The sequence below is a fragment of the Melospiza georgiana genome, chromosome 12 (assembly GCF_028018845.1).
Source record: "Melospiza georgiana isolate bMelGeo1 chromosome 12, bMelGeo1.pri, whole genome shotgun sequence".
NCBI classification, from domain to species: domain Eukaryota; kingdom Metazoa; phylum Chordata; class Aves; order Passeriformes; family Passerellidae; genus Melospiza; species Melospiza georgiana.
In genome coordinates, this window is record NC_080441.1 from 6,175,925 (window position 1) to 6,197,006 (window position 21,082).

Consider the following 21,082-nt stretch of genomic DNA (forward strand, 5'->3'; position numbering starts at 1 on the left):
GGTTTGGCCTCTTTTCAGTCTCCCAGCAGATGAACACCCAGCAGGACACTCATTAACCAACCAAACCTTCCCTGACATGAGCCTGTGTGATGCATGAAGCTCTCCCAAATTGCTGTTCCAACTGCTTGGAGCCTGAGCTCATAATAGGGACTGGGAATCACCACTCTGCTGTGAAGAGCCAGGGAAAATTCCAGAAGACAGGGATGCACCAGCTGGAATTTTTTACTGGTTCATTTGCAAATATCTATAGCTCACACCAGCACTGAAAATGCCAGCAGCCCCCTGGCACGGGGAGCCTCTGAGAGCAGCAACCTGCCAGCCAGAAAGTTCACCTATGGATTCTGTTGCTGCCCACATGAGAGGATTTCAGGAGGAGGAGCAGGATCAGAGCCCTGTCTAGCAGAGGAAGGAAAACCATTGCAAAGAAAGATCCTCTCCTTCCATAGGGGCTTTTCCCCCACTCCTTATAATGCAAATCCCATCAAAAGGCTGGAAAGTATCAGGGAAATTGTTTTACTCCAAGAGTGTAAAGGAGCAGCTGCACCATGTTGGCATGTCCTGGAGAGCTGGGCACAGAGTGGGCACAGGGCTCTGGGTGGGCACAGGGCTCTGGGTGTGCTCACTGCCCTGGGAGGGTGCAGAGTTTGCTGTTTGTCCGTGCTGGCACAAGAATCTCTCGCAGATATCTGTGTTGGTAATGCCAGGCCATGTCACAGCCCATGATGGCATGTGTGACCCTGGCACCAGCCTGTGTGTGTGCAGTCCTTGACAGCCTGTCTGGGTCTGGGCAGGTGGTTCTGATGAACTCAGGATGTGCAGGAAGATGGGAACTGAAACACCACAGAGCACATAGGCTTGGCTGCTGTGTGCGTGCTGGGGACAGGCTGGGTGTGTGGGGCAGTGCCCATGGGATGGGGTGTGTGTGGTGTGTAAGGGATGGTGTGTAAGGGATGGTGTGTGGGGTGATGCACATGGCATGGGGTGTGTGGGTGATGTGTAAGGGATGGGGTGTGGGTGGTGTGGCGCATACAGGACCATGTACATGGGACAGTGAGTGCACAGTGGTGTCCTCCTGGGCTGCAATCAGCCACTGCCACCAGCAGCAGCTGTGTGTGCTGCTTCCAAGAGCAGGGGGGTCTCTTGGTACTTCCCTTGCAGCCCCCTCAAAGAGTGCTGGTGGCAGCAGCCAGTTCCCACAGCCACCTCTCCATGGACAGGATTCAGAGAGGAGTCCCATGGTCCCACAGGTCCCGTAGACCCTGGCCTTGGTCTTGGCTCCAGAACACTCATCTGCTGGCTTTGGAAAAATATAGTTGGGACAAAATATTTGGGACAAATGAAGGGAAAGAGCATAGCGGGAATCCCAGGTCTGCAGAGCCATGACAGGAGCAGAGCAGGTGTGGGGGCAGGGGCTGCAGGTGCCCAGGGGAGCCAGGCAGGTGTGAGGTCCGAGGGCATCAGGCACTTTCAGAGGTGGGTTCAGCTTTGTCAGGGAGCAGCAGCTGGCAAGGACAGGAATGTGACTGCTGAGCACCTGGGGGTCTGACCCAGCTGGACAGGCCATAGGAAAAACATCCCAGGTGGAAAACAGGAGCCAGCCATCGCTGGGGGATTTCCAAGGTGATCTTCCTTGGCAGGCCTTGTGCTGCAGCCTGTCCTCTCCATCGCTCGTGTCTCGGCAGTGCAGGCCGGTCCCAGGGCTGAGCTGACCACAGCAGATCCCACAGTGGCTGCAGGGCCCATGAACTCCTCAGCCACAAATTTGCCTTGTCCCCCAGCTCTGCTCTGCTTCTCTTCTGCAATGTTTGAACTTATCTGCTTCCCAGCACCACAGTGCAAACAAAACATCCAGAAGGAGGCTGGCGACATAACCCACACCCAAACGCGGAGCTGCAACCTGCTTTGTGTTGTATTCTTTTTATAAAAATCACCCCAAACCCACCAACCACTGGCACTTCTTCTGCTGTCCCGTGGCCCTGGGCTGCTGGAGTCACAGTGACAAACAGAGGAGAACACTCAGACATGGTGCCACTGCCCCCACCAGTCCCCGTCCATCACCGTGAGCAGCTGGTGCCAGGCAGAGGTCGGCGCCAGGGGTTCAGTTCAGAGGTACCTCAGGAAAATTGTAATCTCAGGAATCTCAGCAGGTCTGTCACTGCCTGTCCCCTTGGCCACCGCCACAGAGGGATTCCCCAAGGCACTGCAGGACAGTAGTGCAGAAGTAACAGGCAGGAGATGGCTGGAATGGGGGTGGCAGCACGGGGGTCCCTCTGAAAGATCACTGTGCGTGGAAGTAGATAGGCTTGACTTTTCCAGACAGGATCTTGGGAACCTGCACAGAGATGATCTCGGCCATCATTTCTGGGTAGTCCACGCTCACCATGTGTGCCTTGATTAGGAGATCAAATGTAAACTGATGCAGGTCCTTGGCAATCTGGGAAAGGAAGAGAGCTGGTTAAACAAGTCCCTGGGCAGTGCTTTTTCTGGGAAGATACATGACAGAGGTCCCACCTACCCCGGGAAAGGGAAACCGGATGAAACTGTCCAGTGCTCTCTCCAATTGCATCTGAACTCCTCCCATGATATGGAGGTTGTTCCAGAGAACGATCATTCTCTCTATGAAAAGTTTCTTTTTTATATTGTTCCTTATGCATTTAGATGGCCATTATGTGTACAGATGGACATTTCCCTGTCCTCTCTTACCGGATGCACAGAGTCCAGGACCTTGGTGAGCTGGTAAAACCTCCGGGAGCAGGAGGTGGGGTTCTTCCTCTTGCAGGCAATGATCCGGTCAAGTTCCTTGATGTAATTCATGCGGAGCTCATCAAAGAGCTTCTGGTTCTTCAGGCCATCCACTGGAACTGGGTGGGAAGGGAAGGAAACAGTGAGAGGAGCCCAGAAAGTGACAACAATAGGAGAGCAGGAGGAAGGGCTGAAGCAGGGGACATCCCCAGCCTCCTCCTGGGAAGTGAAAGTCCAGGCACAGGAAAAGCACCAGATGCCTCAAGGTGCTGGAGCTCTGTGGAGGGAAGGGTGTGGATACTCACTAATACTGAAGAAGAGGAGAGCCTTCATACAGAGAAACTCCTGGGGTGTGATCTGAAGCCACCCAAATTCCTGGGAGAGGTGCCTCATCCTGATGCACTGGCTGTACATCCTGGATTTGTGCATGCGGTACCTGGCAGGGTGAGACGGGCACAGGTGGCACAGAGCCCAACATGCACGTGTGTGACAGGGGGACACTCCCTGACCCAGCAAATCCCCCTGCCTGGCACAGCCTGCTGCCAAGGGCCTGAGCTCTGCCTCATGCAGGAGTGGAGCATTTTCCAGAAGGCCTGTATGTGATCCTCACTGGCCACAGATGGCTACAAGGGATTTGCAGCATCTGTCTGAAGAGCGACTGCAATGATTTCCCAAACATTTCTGTCTGTCAGGGATATGAGGCTGAGTTGGAGCTCCCAGGCAGGTGAGAATTTGTCTGCTGCTGTGTTTGGTTATTGGGTTCCATCTCCTCAATCTGACTGCCAGCAAACCCTCCCCAGCTCTAAGCTGATGGTACATCAAGGAGAGCCCACCAGGACCTTACAGTACATTTTGTCTCTATCTCTGCTCACCCCAGCTACCCAACAGAGCTGGAATTCAAACCCCATGGCAGAAAGACAGAAATTGAGCAATCCCTCACCCCATACCAGCTTCTGCTGCTGCCCCAGTGGGTGTCAGCCCACAGCAAGGCTGAGGGAGCAGGCAGAAGGACCCAGAGAGGCATCACAGTGGCCTCACTGCTCCTGGAGGTCACCATGGGTGGTGACAGGGGGGAGCAGGATGGGCACAGCCAGGCTGGGCTGTGCTGGGCAGCTCAGTTTAACTGCTCTAAGTGTAGCTGGTCACCTGGGCTGACCCAAAGCCCAGCAGCAGGCTGTTGTTGTTTCACACTTACTCATTGAACACCAGGTCTGGAGCGAAGTAAAGCATCCTGGAATTGACGTTGGTGAAGGATCTCCACCCCATAGCAAACACCATCAGGCCCATCCAAGAGTATTGGATTATTGACATCTGGTCATCCACATGCAGGTTGCGAAATCCTAATAAACAATGAGGGAGGGATGTTACAAATTACTGTTGGGTTCCTGCAGCTTCCAGGGCTGTTTCCAGGCAGACTCCAGCTCTCCTTCAGCGCTTCTCTTAGGAAAAAGTGGTCAGTCCATAGCCCAGGCTCAGCCAGCTTATGTCTCAGGACATGAGTCATGACATGGAGCTCCCACCTTGACTGGGAATCAAAAATAGACAAGCACAAACCTGCCCCTGGAAGGGAAGTAAGGGAACTTCAGAGACAAATAGGGGAGAAAATTCCACTAGGACTGCACCAATTTAAGTAACTGGATTTTTATGTGATGCTCAGAGACAGCAGGCAGCCCCTAGGCCTCCCACCATGGCTACAGGTGCTCTGGTTTCTGCCCCATACACACTGCATGGATCTCTTGACTGTGGGAATGAGCATGGAAACCTCAGCTACATTGCAAGAGAAACAAAAATAGCAACTAAATTTAAATTACCATTCCCAGATGGCAGCCCAGAGTTAAACCCCAGGCATGCTTTCACCACCTCCAACGCTGTTTTTTTCAACATACTCGTAAATAGGCAAATATAATTGAGTTTCGAGGCAATCATGCATTATTTCAATCAAATATTAAAGCAATTTAACAGCTCCAGCGTATAATTACAACCCATTGAGGCAAGGATCTCTGTGCTTTGGAGAGCTCTTCAAGGCAAACAAGCTGGAGAATGAACCTTGCCCAGACACCACCCTGGCACAGTCGGTGCTGGCCCCGGGGGCAGCAGGGCAGCAGCTGACACTGCTACACACTGAGGGGTCAGGCATCAGGTGCAGTTCAGGAGAGTAAAACCCTCTGATAAAGGGGTGGTTATGACAGAAAACATTTCCCACAGCACTCTCCCTTTCCATCAGCACTACTGCAGTGGCAGAGCCTCAGCCCTGGATGCCAGGTGGCTTTGGTGGTGTCTCTGTGGATCTTGATGTCTAGTGTAGACAAGCCAAAGAGGAAGCAAGATTTGTCCCTGGTTTTACAAGCCAAGAATAGCAGAAACAGAAGGGGCTACTCTGCATTTAAGGGTATGCAGACCAATATCTCATTGGGAGCACCAGTCTAGGGAGCTGCTAAACACCTGACCACAGCTCATCACCAGGGTTTGGCAGAGAGCGGCAAACTTACTGTGCCTCAGTCTCCTCCTCTGGCTGTACCACCCCAGACATACGAGGAGCAGGGTTCCTCCTTTCTCTGGTGTCCCCTGAGGAATGGGGTCACAAAGGAGAAGGCAGCAGGACCTGGCCCCGTGCCCCAGTCTCCAGGATGCTGGGAGGTGAGCTGGGTGCTGCTGTGCCCAGACTGAGCTCAGCCCTCTGCAATCCCACTCACCCAGTTCCAGGATGACAAGGTGGAACAGGCAGCATGTCCCCAGCCTTGCAGAGACACCTTGCAAATCCAGCTCAATGAACACATCATTCACCAGGATGCTCCATTTACTGCACCTGCTGACCAGCATCTGGAAAATTCCTGCCCCCTGTTACCTCTCTGAAGCATCACAAATATATCACACCAGGCCATCACATGGGCAACCTGAGTGACTGCCAGGAAAAGCCCTTTAGGATTCTGCATTGCTCTTTTGCCATGTTGCTATTTACCCTTTTCATCACTTCAGGCGGGTTCTGGGACAGGGCTGATCCTTGTCTAGAGGGCAGTTCTGCAGGGCTGGCAGACGTGGCTTGGAAGTGGAGCAAAACCTCCATGCAAAGAGGGGGAGAAGAGCAGGACCCTGAGCCCAGACCAGCTGCAGTCCTGCCATGGAGGGAAGTGCCCTGTGCCCACATGGTATCACTGACCAGGAGCTATGTGAACTCAGAGTATAATTCCAACACATTCCATCACCCCTCAGTTCCTTCTCCCATCATCAGCCCCTCTAGAGTCAAGTCCCACACTGCTACAGGCAGGGGACACACACACTGCCCATGGAGAGGGTCCTCCAGGAGCTGTGTGATGGCACAGGGGCTGCAGACCACCCCCTCTGCCCCTGCCCCCAGCAGTGCAGATGGGCTCTGGAGCTGGGAGAGGATTTGTTTGCTTTCCTTCTCACCTGGCAGAGCCTTTGCCCATTTGACCACGTAGACCAGCTGCCTCTCCCCAAGCTCATTCAGGCTGGTCAGCAGGTTGGAGAAGGAGTCAGGCTGGCTGTTGTCATGGCCAGCACACACCACCCCAGGCTCGATGGCCTCCAGGACGTTGAGGAAGATGGGCTGGCACTCGTAGCCATCAATGCGTGTCATCACCAGCTTGGGAGCTTGCTCCTCTGTTGGGCTGGATGAGCTGGTTCCCTCCATGTCATCCTGGGCCTTCAGGTTACCCAGTTTCTTCAGCTTGCGGGCTGTGGGAAAAATACAGTTTAGTGACACTTAAAAATATGTTAAAAACATGTCAGGGCTTCTTGGCTCCATCGTTGTAGTTATGAGCAAAGGAAAAGTGATGAGAGCAGCAGCTCCTCCCTCAGTGGGCACTGCCCAAGGAGTGCCCTGGCATTGCAGCTCTCACCTAAGGACAAGAGGAGAACACACTGTGTGACAAAATCCATTTTGTTGTTAATCTGACATGGAAAAGAACCAACATGATTTACATCCTCTGCAATGACTGGTCTGTAAGTCCCACTTAAAAACAGAGAGGAAGATCCAGGGAAGAGAGAGAAGAGGTTTTGACTCAACTCAAACTACTGCTCGTATGCAATCAAAAAGAGGAGCAGCACAAGATGATAAACTCAGCACACAGTCATGTTCCAGGGAGAAAAAACATTGCACATGGATGGCCAAGTGGGATTGTCCCATCCCAGAGCAGGGCAGAAGCAGGATGCATCTGAAATAAACCTCCCTGCAATGCCTGCTGCCCCATAACAGGCTCTCCCAAACACATTGCACACATATGACACAAAACACATCTCAGAAGCCAGTAGGGAGTTCCAGGGCTGTTTCCCTGGAGTCCCCACCAAGGGGTAGAGGACCCAAGCCAGGTGGTCTCACTCTGCTGTGCACCCCTATGAGCCTCATGAGCTGGCAGGGGGACCAATGCAGCCAGTGACTCTGCCTGTGTCCACCATGAAAAGGTGTTTTCCCCACACACCTGGCTCTCAACCCCAGCTGCAGCACTCCAGAGGTGTGATACCAGAGGTCTTGGGGAGTCCATGTTCCCCTCATTGACACCAGCATGACATTGCTCAGCACAGGTGGCCTGTTCCTGCCACCCCTCACTGAATCCAAACCCCAGCTAATTAGAGAACAAAAGCCCATGGCTTCAGCAGGTAATACAACATCAAACCAGTTGTCCTTGGGGTTTTGGCTCCTTCATTATATGATACTTATCTCAAATTTCCTTTCAGCTGTAATTAGAAAAATAAGCAGTAAAACATAAAAATGTCAAGTCGAAGTGCAGCTCTGTAAATTAACTCCAAATGTTGGGTTTTTTTTTTTTGGTACTCTGTATGATCTGCTGTATGGGCAATGAAGACAGGCCTCTCTGTAAAAAGGGAGGAGAAAGGATGAATAAAAATACGGGAAAGCAAGAGGAAAACAGTGCTGCAGCACAGAGTGATGGCCTCTGGCCATCAGCCACTTGTTTGATATGGCCTCTTCTCCCTTGCCTCCAAAGTCACAGCTCTGCCAAAGCCACCACTAACCCACATCCCCAAGTGACACAGCCACAAATCTGTTAAATCCCCCCAGGGATGGTGACTCCACTTGGGCAGCCTGTGACAGAGTTTGGATTTAGAAATAACCACTGCCCCAGGTCATGTGTGTGAGCGAAGCCAAACCCACATGTACAAAACACACATATGGTTTGCTTTAAATGCTTGGGTTTCTTCCCTCAATATTTAATTATCTAGTATGAAAATATCCCAAATGAAGTGAGAAAACAGCAAGTACCTACTGCATTGGCTCTGAAACTGCAGCCACAAACCAGACTTTTCTGCGACAATGGGTGTTAACTGTGCTATCAGACAGGCCTGGGGTTTGTGCATTCCAGGAGCACTGAAATACTGACATTACCAAGTGGAGAAAACCTTCAGAGGTAAAGACTGGCTCCTACTCAGTCACCTCTGCCAAACCCCTTTGTGGTGGTGGCTCCTACTCAGCAGGTAATATAAACAAAAATTTAAAAACTGGAATTAAAGACATCTGTAGTGGGAGAAACCTTAGGAAATGTGATTAATATTGGGATGTTCCTGCTTGGCTGTCAGCAGGGACAAGGGGCCCAGGGAGCCTCGAGGTACACCTGCAGCACAGCACTGCCCCAAGCCCTGCAAGCTGGCCTGGGGGTCTCTGGGGAACTATTGGATAGATTTGAGAAAAAGCTTAAAGGACACAATTATATATCACAATAAAATATTCAGCAGTGCAAGAACCCACGGGAGCACACTCAGAGCGATGGCCAAAGTGATGCACATTTCAAACATCTCCCTTACAGGCACTTCTAAAGCTCTGAGGAAGGAGCACTCTGGGCTCCAGCACCAGTTTTCATGATGCCAGGACTTAGGGAAGTTATGGAGACCTGGAAGAAGCTGCTCTTGCACTGACTACAATGCAAAGATCCTGCAGCACACGTCGAGCTCAGCTGCCAGAGGGACACTGAGGAGCTGAACAGGACTTGTTTTATAACCTGATGCCCTTTGCTGTTTTTATGAGCTTCACACCAGGCTTGCCAAATCCAGAACCTGTCAAGCTATCAGTCTTGTCTGGCACAACAATTTCAGTTGATAATAATAAAATTACTGGTTGTGGCAGACACATATAAGAGATCTGAGTCAATCAGGTCCACATGACTGAAAAGAATTTGAAGGATGTAATAGTAGATAATGTTGCTGAATTATTGCAAACCTCCTAGTGATACATCTCAAGGCAATTATTGTTTTGAAAGGACATCAGACAGGTTTGTTTCTTACAAGGGTGGCTTATAGCTACATTCACCCCAAAACCAGACTTAACCATTTCTACTCAACCAGCCCATATGGCAATGTATGGATGGAAAACAGGGATGAACATTAAGGATGATCACTGAACAGATGGACAGAGGTCAGCACACAAGGGCTGATAGGTGTTGGCAAACTGCAGAAACCATGAGGACACTGAAGAGGACACTGAAGATTTGACAACATGTCTTGGAGCAAGGACGTAAGGAATGTCACTTGGGTGGCTGTGTAGGAGGCAAAAGGGTTATTGAGTCACAGGTGACAAATACCCACTGTGGGGACAGAAAATCAATAAAATTAGGGGTTTTAATCAAGAAAATCAAGTTGTAATAAAGATCAAATTGCTGTAAGTCAAGAGCAGACCAGATGAAAAATCAGGTACAGCCTGATTGTAACACTGATTGCAACTACTGCAATGGCTCTGCAAAAATTGTGTCAAATTCCCCCTGGCTGGAATCAATACCCAATGTGTGGTGAGACTCTGCTCTGCCTGAACCTGAATTAGGACTGAATTAAACACACCTATGCCTCAAGCCTGGATTTTCACAAGCTTTTGGCTGTTATTACAGGAGATTTCTAGCCCTACTCTAAACAAAATGAAAGGAATTGCACATGTTTTGAGTTTTTGCTCCAGCCAGGACCCACAGGGTTGCAGCTCGGCTGGCTGCCAGCTCTGGTTGTGGGTACAGGAGCTTGGAGTGCCCACAGGAACAGCCCCTGGCACCTCTCATACTCCCTGAGCTCGGGGCTGGCAGGATCTCTGCAGCTGTGCCCACACCAGGATTTCCTGGGCTCAGGGCTGGCAGAATCCCTGCAGCTGTGCTCATACCAGGACATTTTCCAGGTTCAAAACTGGCAGAATCCCTGCAGCTGTGCCCATATCAGCACGTTTCCTGGGCTCAGGGCTGGCAGAATCCCTGCAGCTCTGCCCATACCAGGACATTTCCCAGGTTGAGGACTGGCAGAATCCCATACCAGGACATTTCCCAGGTTCAAAATTGGCAGAATCCCACACCAGGACATTTCCCAGGTTCAGGACTGGCAGAATCCCTGCAGCTGTGCCCACACCAGGACATTTTCCAGGTTCAGAGCTGGCAGAATCCCATACCAGGACATTTCCCAGGTTCAGGCCTGGCAGAATCCCTGCAGCATCTTCCCCAGCATCAGGCACAGGTGCAGTGGGATGGTGGGCACAGGCCAGCCCACCAGCAGGACCCAACACACTAAAACAGCATTATCACTAGTTTTTTCCTCTTTTTTTTTTCCTTTTCCCTCTCTACAATATCTTTTCCCTCTCTATAGAGAGAAGATCCTGCTTAGTGGATACCAGCTTGCAGGTCACTGTGATCTCAATCAATAATGAAGTGCTTCAACACATTGCCATCCTGTTCCAGAGCAGAGCCTGCAGAAGGCATTCAGTGTGTCACCTCCCCCTTCTCCTCCTTCTTCTCCTCCTCCTCCTCCTCCTCCCCCACGAGAGCACCAGGGATGTACCCCATCAGTGACTGTAATTAACCACCAGTTAAAAACAACTGGTTGGAGCTTGGGAGTGATTTCAAACGCCCTGCCTCCGCTGTGGGAGAGGTTACTGTGGGCAACCACAAGCTTGCCTGTTTGTAACAATTGCCTTTACACCGACATCCAAACCAAATGTAAAATAGACCAGGCAGAACAGGTCAGGGTGACCCAAAGAGCTGAAGAAAAAAAGAAGGGAGCGGGGTATCCGTATTAGCATTAATTTTGTCAGTGTGTCCTGCAGAAGAGGGTTACACTGATGTATGTCTTCTCCTACTTATGGAAACTTCACAGAAAAAAGCACTTAAAAATAAGCTAAGAAAAGGGAGGGAGGACTGCACTGCCTTTTGGGATCTTTGGGGAGAAATCAAATGAAACCCTCTGCTCCTTGGTGAGTCACAAATCAGAGCCACTTCAGGAACAAGTCCTTCAAGACAGCGTTGTTGCAGCCCAGCAGCTCTGGAGGCTCAGCCTATCCCAGCAATGGGGTCAGGATTTTACCTAAAATGCTGACACACCCAGGCAGTCTGGGCTGCCTCTGTGCCCCTGTGCTGTGCCTGGCACTGCCAAGGCTCCTCTGTGCAGCCCCTGAAGCCCCCTCGATCCAGAGCTTCCCAGCAGGGGCAGGTCTGTCAGCACCCTTTTCCAGGATATTCTCCTCCTCACAGAATCACAGGAGGATTTGGGTTGGAAGGGACCTTAAAGATCATCCAGTTCCACTCCCTGCCATGGGCAGGGACACCTTCCACTATCCTAGCTTGCTCCAAACCCTGTCCAATTTTCCAAGGCCTTGGAAACTTCCAGGGATGGGGCAGCTACAGCTTCTCTGGGCACCCTGTGCCAGGGCCTCATCACACAGGGAAGAATTTAATCAGATGAACTCAACAAGGAGACACTCAGTGAACCACACCAATTTATAGACTATGAGCAGAAAACCTCAGATTTTGGATGTCAGCATCCTGTCAGTTTTGAAGGGCTACAGGTTTGGGAACAGAGACAAATTGTAACAAGGACCCTCACCAGTGACACAGGAGCAGCTTCCATCCTGCAAAAGAAAACACTGAGCTTTTAATTTCACCAAGAAATTGCTCCTTTCTGCCTTGGAATAATCCCATCAAAAGAGGGGAGTGCTCTGCTCTGAGGCTCCAGGAGCCAGAACCAACTCACCCCGCTGCTTAATTTTTTTAGATTCACAAGGTTTGAAACGAGGGAAAAATACATTTCCTGAAGCACAAACAAAAGCTATTGAAATTCCCCATTTTGCTATTAAACTCTGAAAATGTTTTCTGAGGGTGTATCCATCAGCCTCATTTTCCAGCCATTTGCTGACTGTTCATCCCCCAGGTGACATTAGGGCCCCAGGAGGGGACCTGGCCGTACCTCCGAGCGTCATCCCGGCCTCGTAGCACTTGCGCAGGCGGCACGAGGGGCAGTTTTTCCGCCGGAACTTGTCGATGGTGCAGTCATTGCGGCTGGCACAGAGGTACTTCTGTTTACCTAAAACACCAGAGAGACACAGCATGGGTGCTGGGTGCCAGCAGAGAGACAGGCTGGGCTCTTTTGGAATCACCGTGGGCAGCCTGGAGAGTTTGGTTCTTGTTTTTTAAATGTCATTCATCTATCCATGCCATCCATCCATGCAATGCCATCCAATGTCATCCAATGTCATCCATCCATCCATCCATCCATCCATCCATCCATCCATCCATCCATCCAATGTCATCCAATGTCATCCATCCATCCATCCATCCATCCATCCATCCATCCATCCATCCATCCATCCATCCATCCAATGTCATCCAATGTCATCCATCCATCCATCCATCCATCCATCCATCCATCCATCCATCCATCCATCCATCGTCATCCATCCATCCAATGCCATCCAATGTCATCCATCCATCAGCCACTGAATGGCTTTTGGGGGTTTTCTGCCAGACCAAACCCCACAGTTTGAACCTTCTGCCACAATACTCACCTACCAGTCCCCCCAGAACCATGATGCTCTACAGACCTTTTTGGGGCTGAATTATTTTTTGTGCAACCCATTGATACCAGTTGGGTCTGTTGTATCTACAGATATTGGGGTTGGGGAGGTGTTGCTCCACGGGTGAGTCTCATCCCACCCTGGGATATATCTGCAGTCAGCCAGGAGGGAACTGGGACCAGCAACTCCCTATACAGAGGACCCTGTGCAGCTGTGGGTTTTGGGGAGGGGCAGAAAATTCAGGAGTTACTTATGGTGAGGTGCAAGAAATTCAGAAGTTACTTATGGTGAGAGTCACTCATACCTCAGACTCAGCCTGCACTCGCTCAGAGAGCAGCTCGTGCAGCTCCAGGGCACAGCTTTTTTTCACTGCCCCATTTGCCAGACAAGCCAAGAATCATCACTTTTCTTGTCAAGTTTGAACACATTTACTGGAGCAGGATTTATCTGATGTTCTTCAGGCTGCTCCAAACCAAACTGGACTCAGCACACAACAGAGAGGTGCAGCTTATAGAACCACAGGCAGCCCACAAGGGAAACCAGCCCATGGCCTTTATTTATCATTCTGCAAGAGGTTACTTTCTGCATTCCTATAGAAATAGCCCTCTGGAGTCATCAGAAGTCTATGAATAAGGTGAGGCAGAATCCAACCCCTAAATGTGCCAGTTTTGAAATGAGATGTGCCAATTTTGGTGCAGAGATTTTACAACCCCCACACCTCCCCCATTGCTGCCCTCACTGCCACTGCCTGAGGCTCTCACTGGGGCTCCTGGGTCCCCCCACTCGTGCCTGGCCACAGTTTTGGCAGCACCAGCTGCCACTGTCACCCCCACAGAGCCCCTGGCAGGGCTCAGCACCCAGCCCACTCCTCCCACAGCACTCAGGGGCTGCACAAACACCCCATGTTTGACCTTCTCAGAACTGTCCTCTTCAAAGTGGATCATCACCCACCCCTGTGCCTCAGCCATCACCTGCATTACTCACCACATCTCACACCTGTTAAATCATTTTTACACTGTCCTCAGAACATCTCTTCTCACCTTCTCCCTGGCTCATTTCCCATGAGAGGGATACTGAGGCAAGCCTCAATCCCTAAGGACCCTAAGGGGAGAAACACCATCCTCCCTTTCAGCAGCTCATTGAGGAGGAGGATGAGTAACAAAGAACTTCAGCTGAAACTGGGTTACTTGGAGTTATTTTTGTGCCAGGGGCACTGAGAGCTGAGGCCACACTCGTTCCACTCAACCTTTTTAGGTACTCACAAACACATGCCCTACTTTCTGGGGAATGAAGAGCTGGAAGGAGATCTGGCTGCCTGAGCCCCCCAAGGGTGCTCCAGGATCAGGCACAGCTGTGCCAGGAGCAGAACCCCACAGCCCCAGGCCCCTGCTCAGCCCCAGGATCTGGACAGACCCCAGCACATGGGCTCATCCCCACCCTGCTCTGTCCCCAGGGGAGGGAGCACAGAGCACAGATGAGGTTTGGTAGTGGAGTCCAAACCTTGCTCCATGAGGCCACTGTGCTGTTTCCCATCTCCCAGCTCCAGAACTGCTGGCCAGGGACATGGAGAAGGAGCCTCTTCCATGAGCCAGGAGCAGGCAGAGGGGCCCAGAGGACAAACTGGGCACGTTGGAGGAGGCTGCAGGATGGCAGTGCCACCCCAGAGAGAGCAGCACAGGCTGTGAGCTGCAGCCACAGCTGTCCCCACAGTCACGGTACAGTGACACTGCTGACACGGCCAGGCCAGCTTCATGGTTCATGGACAGGCTCTTTGGGCCTGTCTCTGTCTCTGGAACCCGCTCTCTGTTGTCTGGGCCTGCACAAGTGAGCCCTGTTTACTTTATGCTGTTCTCCAGGAACAAAAAGAGAACCCAACAGCCACGGCAGGTCATGGTGGTGCTGCTGCTGGGTGTGAGAATGAGCTGAGCTCACCTCACCCTAATTCCTGGGGATGCAGAGATTTCCCCTTAACCACCAGGAGAGGAACCACCAGCTCTAAAAGGCAGGAGAACCGGGAAGGGGGGCTGGAACATGGATGAGTTCCTTCCCTCTGAAGTGGAGGAAAGTTCCTTCCCTTCTCACACACAGAGTCCTGTTTCTAATTTCACTCTCTTCATTCCAGAGCAAGGTGAGTGAGACATTTGCAATCAGCTGCTCTTTATTTAAAGATAAATGTGCTGGTTTTTCCTTCTCTAGAGTTTAACACTGAAACTACTTCTTTGTTTTCCTTTTCTCCCCTGCAAACAGCAGAGGTGTTTTCTCCTGCCACTCCAAGGCAGAGCCTCTTGCTTTGCAAACCTGTACATACAGGTCCAAACCTCACACCCACTCTGGGGTGTTCCCCAGCAGTCCTGCTCTTTGCAAGGCCCCTCACCCAGCCTGTCCTTCCCCCACAGACCATGCCCAGCTGAGGACAGTGCAGATGTCACCCAGAGAAGCCTCACATCCTCCCGCGCCCCCAGGTCCTGTCTGACATTGCACAGGTGAGGGGGGAACTCACACCCAGCACCCTCTGCCTTCCAGACCAGCACAGACACCCCAAGAGAGCGTCTTTGCAGCAGTCCCCACCATGAACACACTGCAGTGCTCGTGTCCCCTCTGCTTGGGATGTCCCCCCAACCTTGGGCCCCTCCTGGGCCCCCTGACACCAGGCAGAAAGACTCTTCCACCACCTCTGAGCCCTCCCACTCCTCTGGGACCACAGCACACACTGGGAGCCAAGGGGAAGAGCTGCTCTCCAGGTCTGCTTGACTAAAAATAATGATTTATGGAGGTGAGTTGCTCAATCCAGAGGAATCATCTAACTAACAGCCTGTTGCCACACGAGCTGTTGTGCCCAGACTAACTTTCTCCTCCAGACAACAAAGTAATCTCTGCAAACATCTGGAGCAAGATATACGACCATAAATGTGAAAGACCAGTAAATGCCTTTTGGAAGACAGAGATCCTCATACTTCAGGACATAAAGTGACTTTTAACAGCTGGGGGATGAGGCCAAGCTTTCTGCGAAAGCAATTCCCCATGGTCTCATGGAACCATGGAGGCTGCAGAGCTCCCCTGGAAAGCCTCTGCTCCTTGGGGCTGCCACCAGCAGGGCCATGCCCAGAGCTGAGCCTGGCGTTTGGTGCTGGCACCCTTCCCATGTGATGCTCCTATTAATAACTCAGGAGGGCTCAGCCACAAAGTTCCCAGGAGCCAGCACTGAGCCACTCTGAGGAACCACCTTGGCAAAGTCATTTCCTGAACAGCCCTCTGTATTTACCAGTGAGCATAGGGAAAGCACCCAGAGCTTTCCCTGTGCTCTGGTTGTCCCAGATTTTGCTCTCCCCATGACATTTTAAGGCACATAACACCCAAACAGTCGTGAGAAACCCACCACTGGAGCATCGTGATGCTGCAGCACCACTGAATCTTCTGCAGACTCAATTTCTTTGCATGCCACATCAGCCTGGAAAGGAGGAGTTTTTATAACAGGGCAAGGCTCTTTGCAAAGGTTTACTTTAACTTGGTGTCATCTTGAAATCTGGCAAGAAAGTGTTGAGTTGGCCCAGTGACATCTCTCTGGTGTAAGGCTAATCCTCAGCAGGTCAGAACATAGAACACTAATCCATATGGAGAATGATGGAGGCACTCAGAGCAGCCTGCACAGCAGCCTGGCTGGGTGCCTGCTAGGAAAATTGCCAAATACTGTGTTATTTTTTTCATTTAGCTCTCTGCTATATTTAAAGACAGCCCCATCAGGAGCACAGCCCAAAGCATCCCAGTCCTACACTGCCAGGAACGCTGTGTGGAGGCAGCTCTGGGCTGGCTAAGGTCACCAGCAGATCCCAGAAACCTCAGAGGGACAAGGAAAGTCTGCTTCTCTCCGGGAATACATGCAGAGACACAATGATCCCCCTCCTGGACAGAATGGGAGAGCAGGAGCCCTGGGCTGCTCACTGACACAGCAGCTGCCTTGTTGGAAGCATTTTTCTGTTTCAGGGACAAGAGTGGCATCACAAGGACTGAACTCCCATGTCTTCAACCCACCCCAGCCATGCTCACCACACCCAGAGGTGTCCTGCCTCTAAGGAAAAACAACATTTGTGCTGAGCTGGGTGAGGTTTTTGCTCAGCAGATGAGGAGGGGGAGCAGCACCCGGGTGCCAGGGCAGCCACCCAGCCCTCTGGACTCTGGGGCTGTGACTGCCAGGGAGGGCTGGGCTTGGTCTGGTGACCCTGCAGGTCAGGCAGTCCCCACCAGTCTGTGGGCTGTGCTTCAGGGCTGGCCTGGACACAGCCTGGACATCTTGAGAGAGTCTGTGAATCACAAGAGCCAGCAAAACGAGACAGGACAACATTCCTGTCATTTCTGTTAACTCTTCAGCATCTTTCTGGGAAAAGCAGTTGAACCTGAGCTTGTGAAACCCCTCAAATCTGTCAAATATTCCATCAAAGCAGGGGTGACCTGCTCCTGCTCATAAACCCCTCAGTGTGTCCAAAGGGAAGAAGAATCAGTGTCACAACCTTTTTTTTTAATCTTTTCCCTTTCTCATCCCATAGAAGCCAGTGCATGTCTATAAAACCTCCTTAAGTATCCCTGCCAGATAAGTTCACTATTATTTCAGAAGACTGTAATAAAAAGGAAATGATGTGCCCAGCTATTTCCCTCCCCTCCAAGACGCTGTTTGTGCTGCTCCAGTCACAGCTCTGCTGCTCCCTCCACTAAAGCTGTGCCTTGACACCAGCCCCAGGAAGGTAACAGGTTTCTTTTCTCATGGGGAAGCATTTTGATCTACTGCTGTAAAGTCTCCAAGGGCGACCTAAGGCTTTCTGAGAAGCATTTTATGGACTTTAAAACATGAGAACGCGCTGAAATATCAGCTTTCAGTAATGCTGCTCAGCTTTAAGAAGGAAGAGATCTGTCTGGAAACTCACCAAAAGTTAGAACAGAAATCACCACCTGCCATCTCTGCATTCAGTACCCATAAAGGAGCACAATTTATTGTCACTTCCCTAAAATAAAGACTCAGCCATGTACCTCAGGGCAGCATAAGATGAAACCTGACAATTTGGCAGCTCTCTGCACACACATATGGCTGCTCAGGAAAGACAAAGGGCTGCTGCCCAATCCCAACACGGCCAAAATTAACATTTAAATTAATGACATAACACCACCAGGAGAGGGAACAACTCAAGGGCACGTGCCTCAGAGCAGCCCAGGCTGCCCCTCTGCCCATGGGCACCTCTGGTCCCTGTGACCCACCCTGGTGCCAGGGAGCACAGCCCCCACAGACACCCGCAGACACAGGCACTCCAGCAGCACTTCATCTGACTGAGAGCCAAGCCTCCACTTACTATAAATCAACAATAACTTGCTGACTTAAACAAGCATCTGTTATTTACTCTGGCTGCACGAGCCAACCCACTTGGCTTGACACAGAGCTGGTGTGCAGCAGAGACAGATCTGCAAATGATTTACTTGGGAGAAATATGCAAAATTTGTTAACTATTGTTTGACTGCCCTTTTTGGCAACACTGATGTCCCCTGTGGCACAGCCCCTGTTCTTCCTTGGACCAGCACTGACAAGTTGGCTCCTGGCACAGAGGAATGAGGGGAACAGGACTCCAGCAAGAGGCAGGATAATGCTAATTGATCTAATTGATGTAGAAGCAGCATTCTGACACCAGCAGGTGAGCACCCCTAGCCTGGGACCTCTGCTCATGCACAGGAGAGGGTGGACACAGGGGAAGGTCATGGTGAGACAGAAGCTCCATCCTCTTTTAGCTGCCAGCCCACTCCCAATGACACCACAGCCAGTGACAGCAGCTGCCCACATAAATTATATTAGCAAGAAGGAAAAAATGATGGCTTGTGTTGGTTCATGTCTCCTGACAGCAAGCCTGATGAGTGACCACAGGCACATTACATTGCTGGACAGTTCATCTCCCACACCAGAGGCTCTCACTGCTGCCCAAGAACCACAGCTCTGAAGTGCAGGTAGAAACCAGCCACTGCTGAGGCACAGCCTGAGGAAACAGCTGGACTGGGAGCTTCTGCTTGGTCATTGCCAGGAAAGGTGGGACAAAGACCTCTCTATTGAGAGGGAACATTTGGGCTCACACTTATCCCTGGAGAGCCTGACACTATGGAGCTGGACATGAAGGAGGAATTGTTTTCTCATGGGCTGGGGAGAAGCATCACAGACCCCAAGGTCAGAGCAGGTCTCCTGATGGACACAGGGTTGTGCTGTTTTGTGGGCACTCACAGAAGGGATCCTCTGGAAGGGTGCAGGAGAGGAAAAGCCTCCCCTGAAACTGCAGGTGGGCTGATGGGAGCTTAAAGCACTCAGGAAAGTCAAGAAGAGAAGCAGGAACTGACTGCTCCAGGCTCTCACCAGGTCACTAAGATAATCATGGAATCACAGAAACATTTGGGTTGGAAGGGACCTTAAAGACCATCTTGGTCCACACCATGGCAGGGGCACCTTGATTGCTCAATGCCATTGGAATGAATTGTATTTTGGCAAACTGGTTTGGCTACTTCTTGAGTGCAATCTGTAAAATGAAATTACAAACACCAGAGAGAAAAATCAATTTATCCTCAATTTTTTTCCCTTCCTGGTTTAAGAAATCTGAGAATGCCACCACAGTGGGGCAGTGCCCTTCCCTCTCCTGTCCCCATTACCTTCAGCTGCCCGCTTGAAGAACACTTTGCAGCTCCCACACGTCAGGGCTCCGTAGTGGCACCCAGATGCTTCATCTCCACAGATCAGACAGGTCTTCTGAGGTGGGAAGTAATAATCAATGGGCAGGACATGGTCACGGCCCGGCTCCAACCTGCAGCACAAAGCAGACAGGACAAGAGCAGGGTCAGGAAATGAGCTCAGGGCAAGCTGAGGGGAGCAGGGTCATGGCAGAACTGCAGTGATGGATCAGCCAAGGGGGTGAGCAAAGCAACAACTGAGCCAAGCCTGGCCCTGACCATGCAGAGACCCTGCCCACTGCGTGCAGTGTGTGACAAAGTACAGTGACAGTGACACACGCTGACAGCACAGCCCAGGCACAGAAGGTGACTGAGGCTGGCTGCTGCAGTGCTCACGGAATTTGGGCTTCAGTAATGAAGCTCATGCACCAAACAAGGCAGAGCACGGCACTGCCAGTCACTTAATGCCACACTAACCACCAGCACCTGACTGCCCTTCTCCAACACCTCACCATTCCACACACCCACATTCTCCTCTCTCAGCTGGTACTGTCCCCTCCTCAACCTGATCTGATCTGTTTGATCAGATCCTTGGAGAAACTGCTTTTCCAGAGGGCATGGTAGGAGGAGAGGGGCTAATCCAAATCGGGAGCCAACATGTCCAGGCAGTTTGGGAAGCACCAGCACATTGAGTTAATTACCAGAACTCGTTTACCTGCAACCACTGAAGGAGGCAATTAGCTTTTTACAGTCTGCAAGTCACTGCAACTTCTCCATAAAATTAGATCCCATTTCATTTTTGGCATTGTCTACTGCTTGCAGGTGAGCTCTGAGAAATCAGGTTACATCAACAGTGAGTGTGACAAAGATGGGACTTCTTGAAAAAACCTTTATACCCAGAAAAGCCCCCCTGTCCTTGCCTGTCCCTCACCTGAGAGCTGTGCACATCCCACCTCAGTAACTGGAGCAGCAATTTCATCCTCAGTTCTTATGGTAGAAAAGAGATGAGAAATCACTCAGAAGGTTAACAGGAACAATCAGTGACTGATCTGTAGATGCAGCTCAACCAGCCTTCCCCAACCATCTCCATTTCCAAGGCTTTTCTGGAATTACTGATTAAATGGAGCAGGCACAGTTGGCTGCACCGTGTCTGCCACAGTGAAATCCTGTTGCAACCAACATGTTCCTTTCTTGGCTTACACGGCATCCCCCCTGTCCTCCTGGTGCTCCCACATCCCCCCATGTGCTCCAGAGCCCTGGCACTGGGTGAGAGGGGCTGCTGGAGAGCAGACCCAGCACACACAAAAGCCTGGCTAAAAATGTCATATTTATCCAGTGTGTTTTAGGCTCACACATAGCAGGCCTTCCTGCTAATGGCCCAACACCTCTTTTCTGCTCTCTGTGCAGTCAGAAATCCAGCAGTGCTCATTTCCCTGTTTCCACCAGGCTTCCCCTGTGTCTCCCCCACGCTCAGCACTGTGTGCCATGAGCAGCAGGTGTCGTGACAACAGACACAGGACTCCCAGAGGACCCTGGGGTGTTTTTCAGGATCAATTATCTGAAACTGCAAAGCAGGTTTGAAACTGAGTGGCTTCTGAAACAGCTTTTAAAGAGCTGCTCATGTATGGAGAGATTTGTGCAAGTACAAAAACACTTTCCAGCAGGTGTGCATTGAGAGTAGCCCATACATGTGCCCCTGCCAGGGATGGGGCTGGGCAGGGCTCCCCACACACCCCTCCATGCTCAGCCACCCTTGTCCCCAGTGCCACCAACAGATGGAGACTGCAGGACACTGGCTGACATGGAAAGTGATTCCTGGCCATGAGATAGGCTCCTCCTGGGGTAAGGCTTGGCAGGGTGTGCACAGCCCCA

The 21,082-nt window shown here is 51.2% G+C and overlaps 1 protein-coding gene across 1 annotated transcript in view; it reads right to left on the reverse strand.

Annotated features, from left to right (window-relative positions):
- Nucleotides 1-1,893: 1,893 nt before the first annotated feature.
- AR (androgen receptor) overlaps nucleotides 1,894-21,082 on the reverse strand; it is a 35,003-nt gene continuing 15,814 nt past the window's right edge. The window contains exons 2-8 of the mRNA XM_058032738.1: nucleotides 19,193-19,344; nucleotides 11,920-12,036; nucleotides 6,151-6,438; nucleotides 3,938-4,082; nucleotides 3,048-3,178; nucleotides 2,704-2,861; nucleotides 1,894-2,434 (exon numbers count right to left, since the gene is read on the reverse strand). Of these exons, the coding sequence (XP_057888721.1) occupies nucleotides 2,279-2,434; nucleotides 2,704-2,861; nucleotides 3,048-3,178; nucleotides 3,938-4,082; nucleotides 6,151-6,438; nucleotides 11,920-12,036; nucleotides 19,193-19,344 (1,147 nt within the window). The 3' untranslated portion in view covers nucleotides 1,894-2,278. The remainder of the gene's footprint in view (nucleotides 2,435-2,703; nucleotides 2,862-3,047; nucleotides 3,179-3,937; nucleotides 4,083-6,150; nucleotides 6,439-11,919; nucleotides 12,037-19,192; nucleotides 19,345-21,082) is intronic.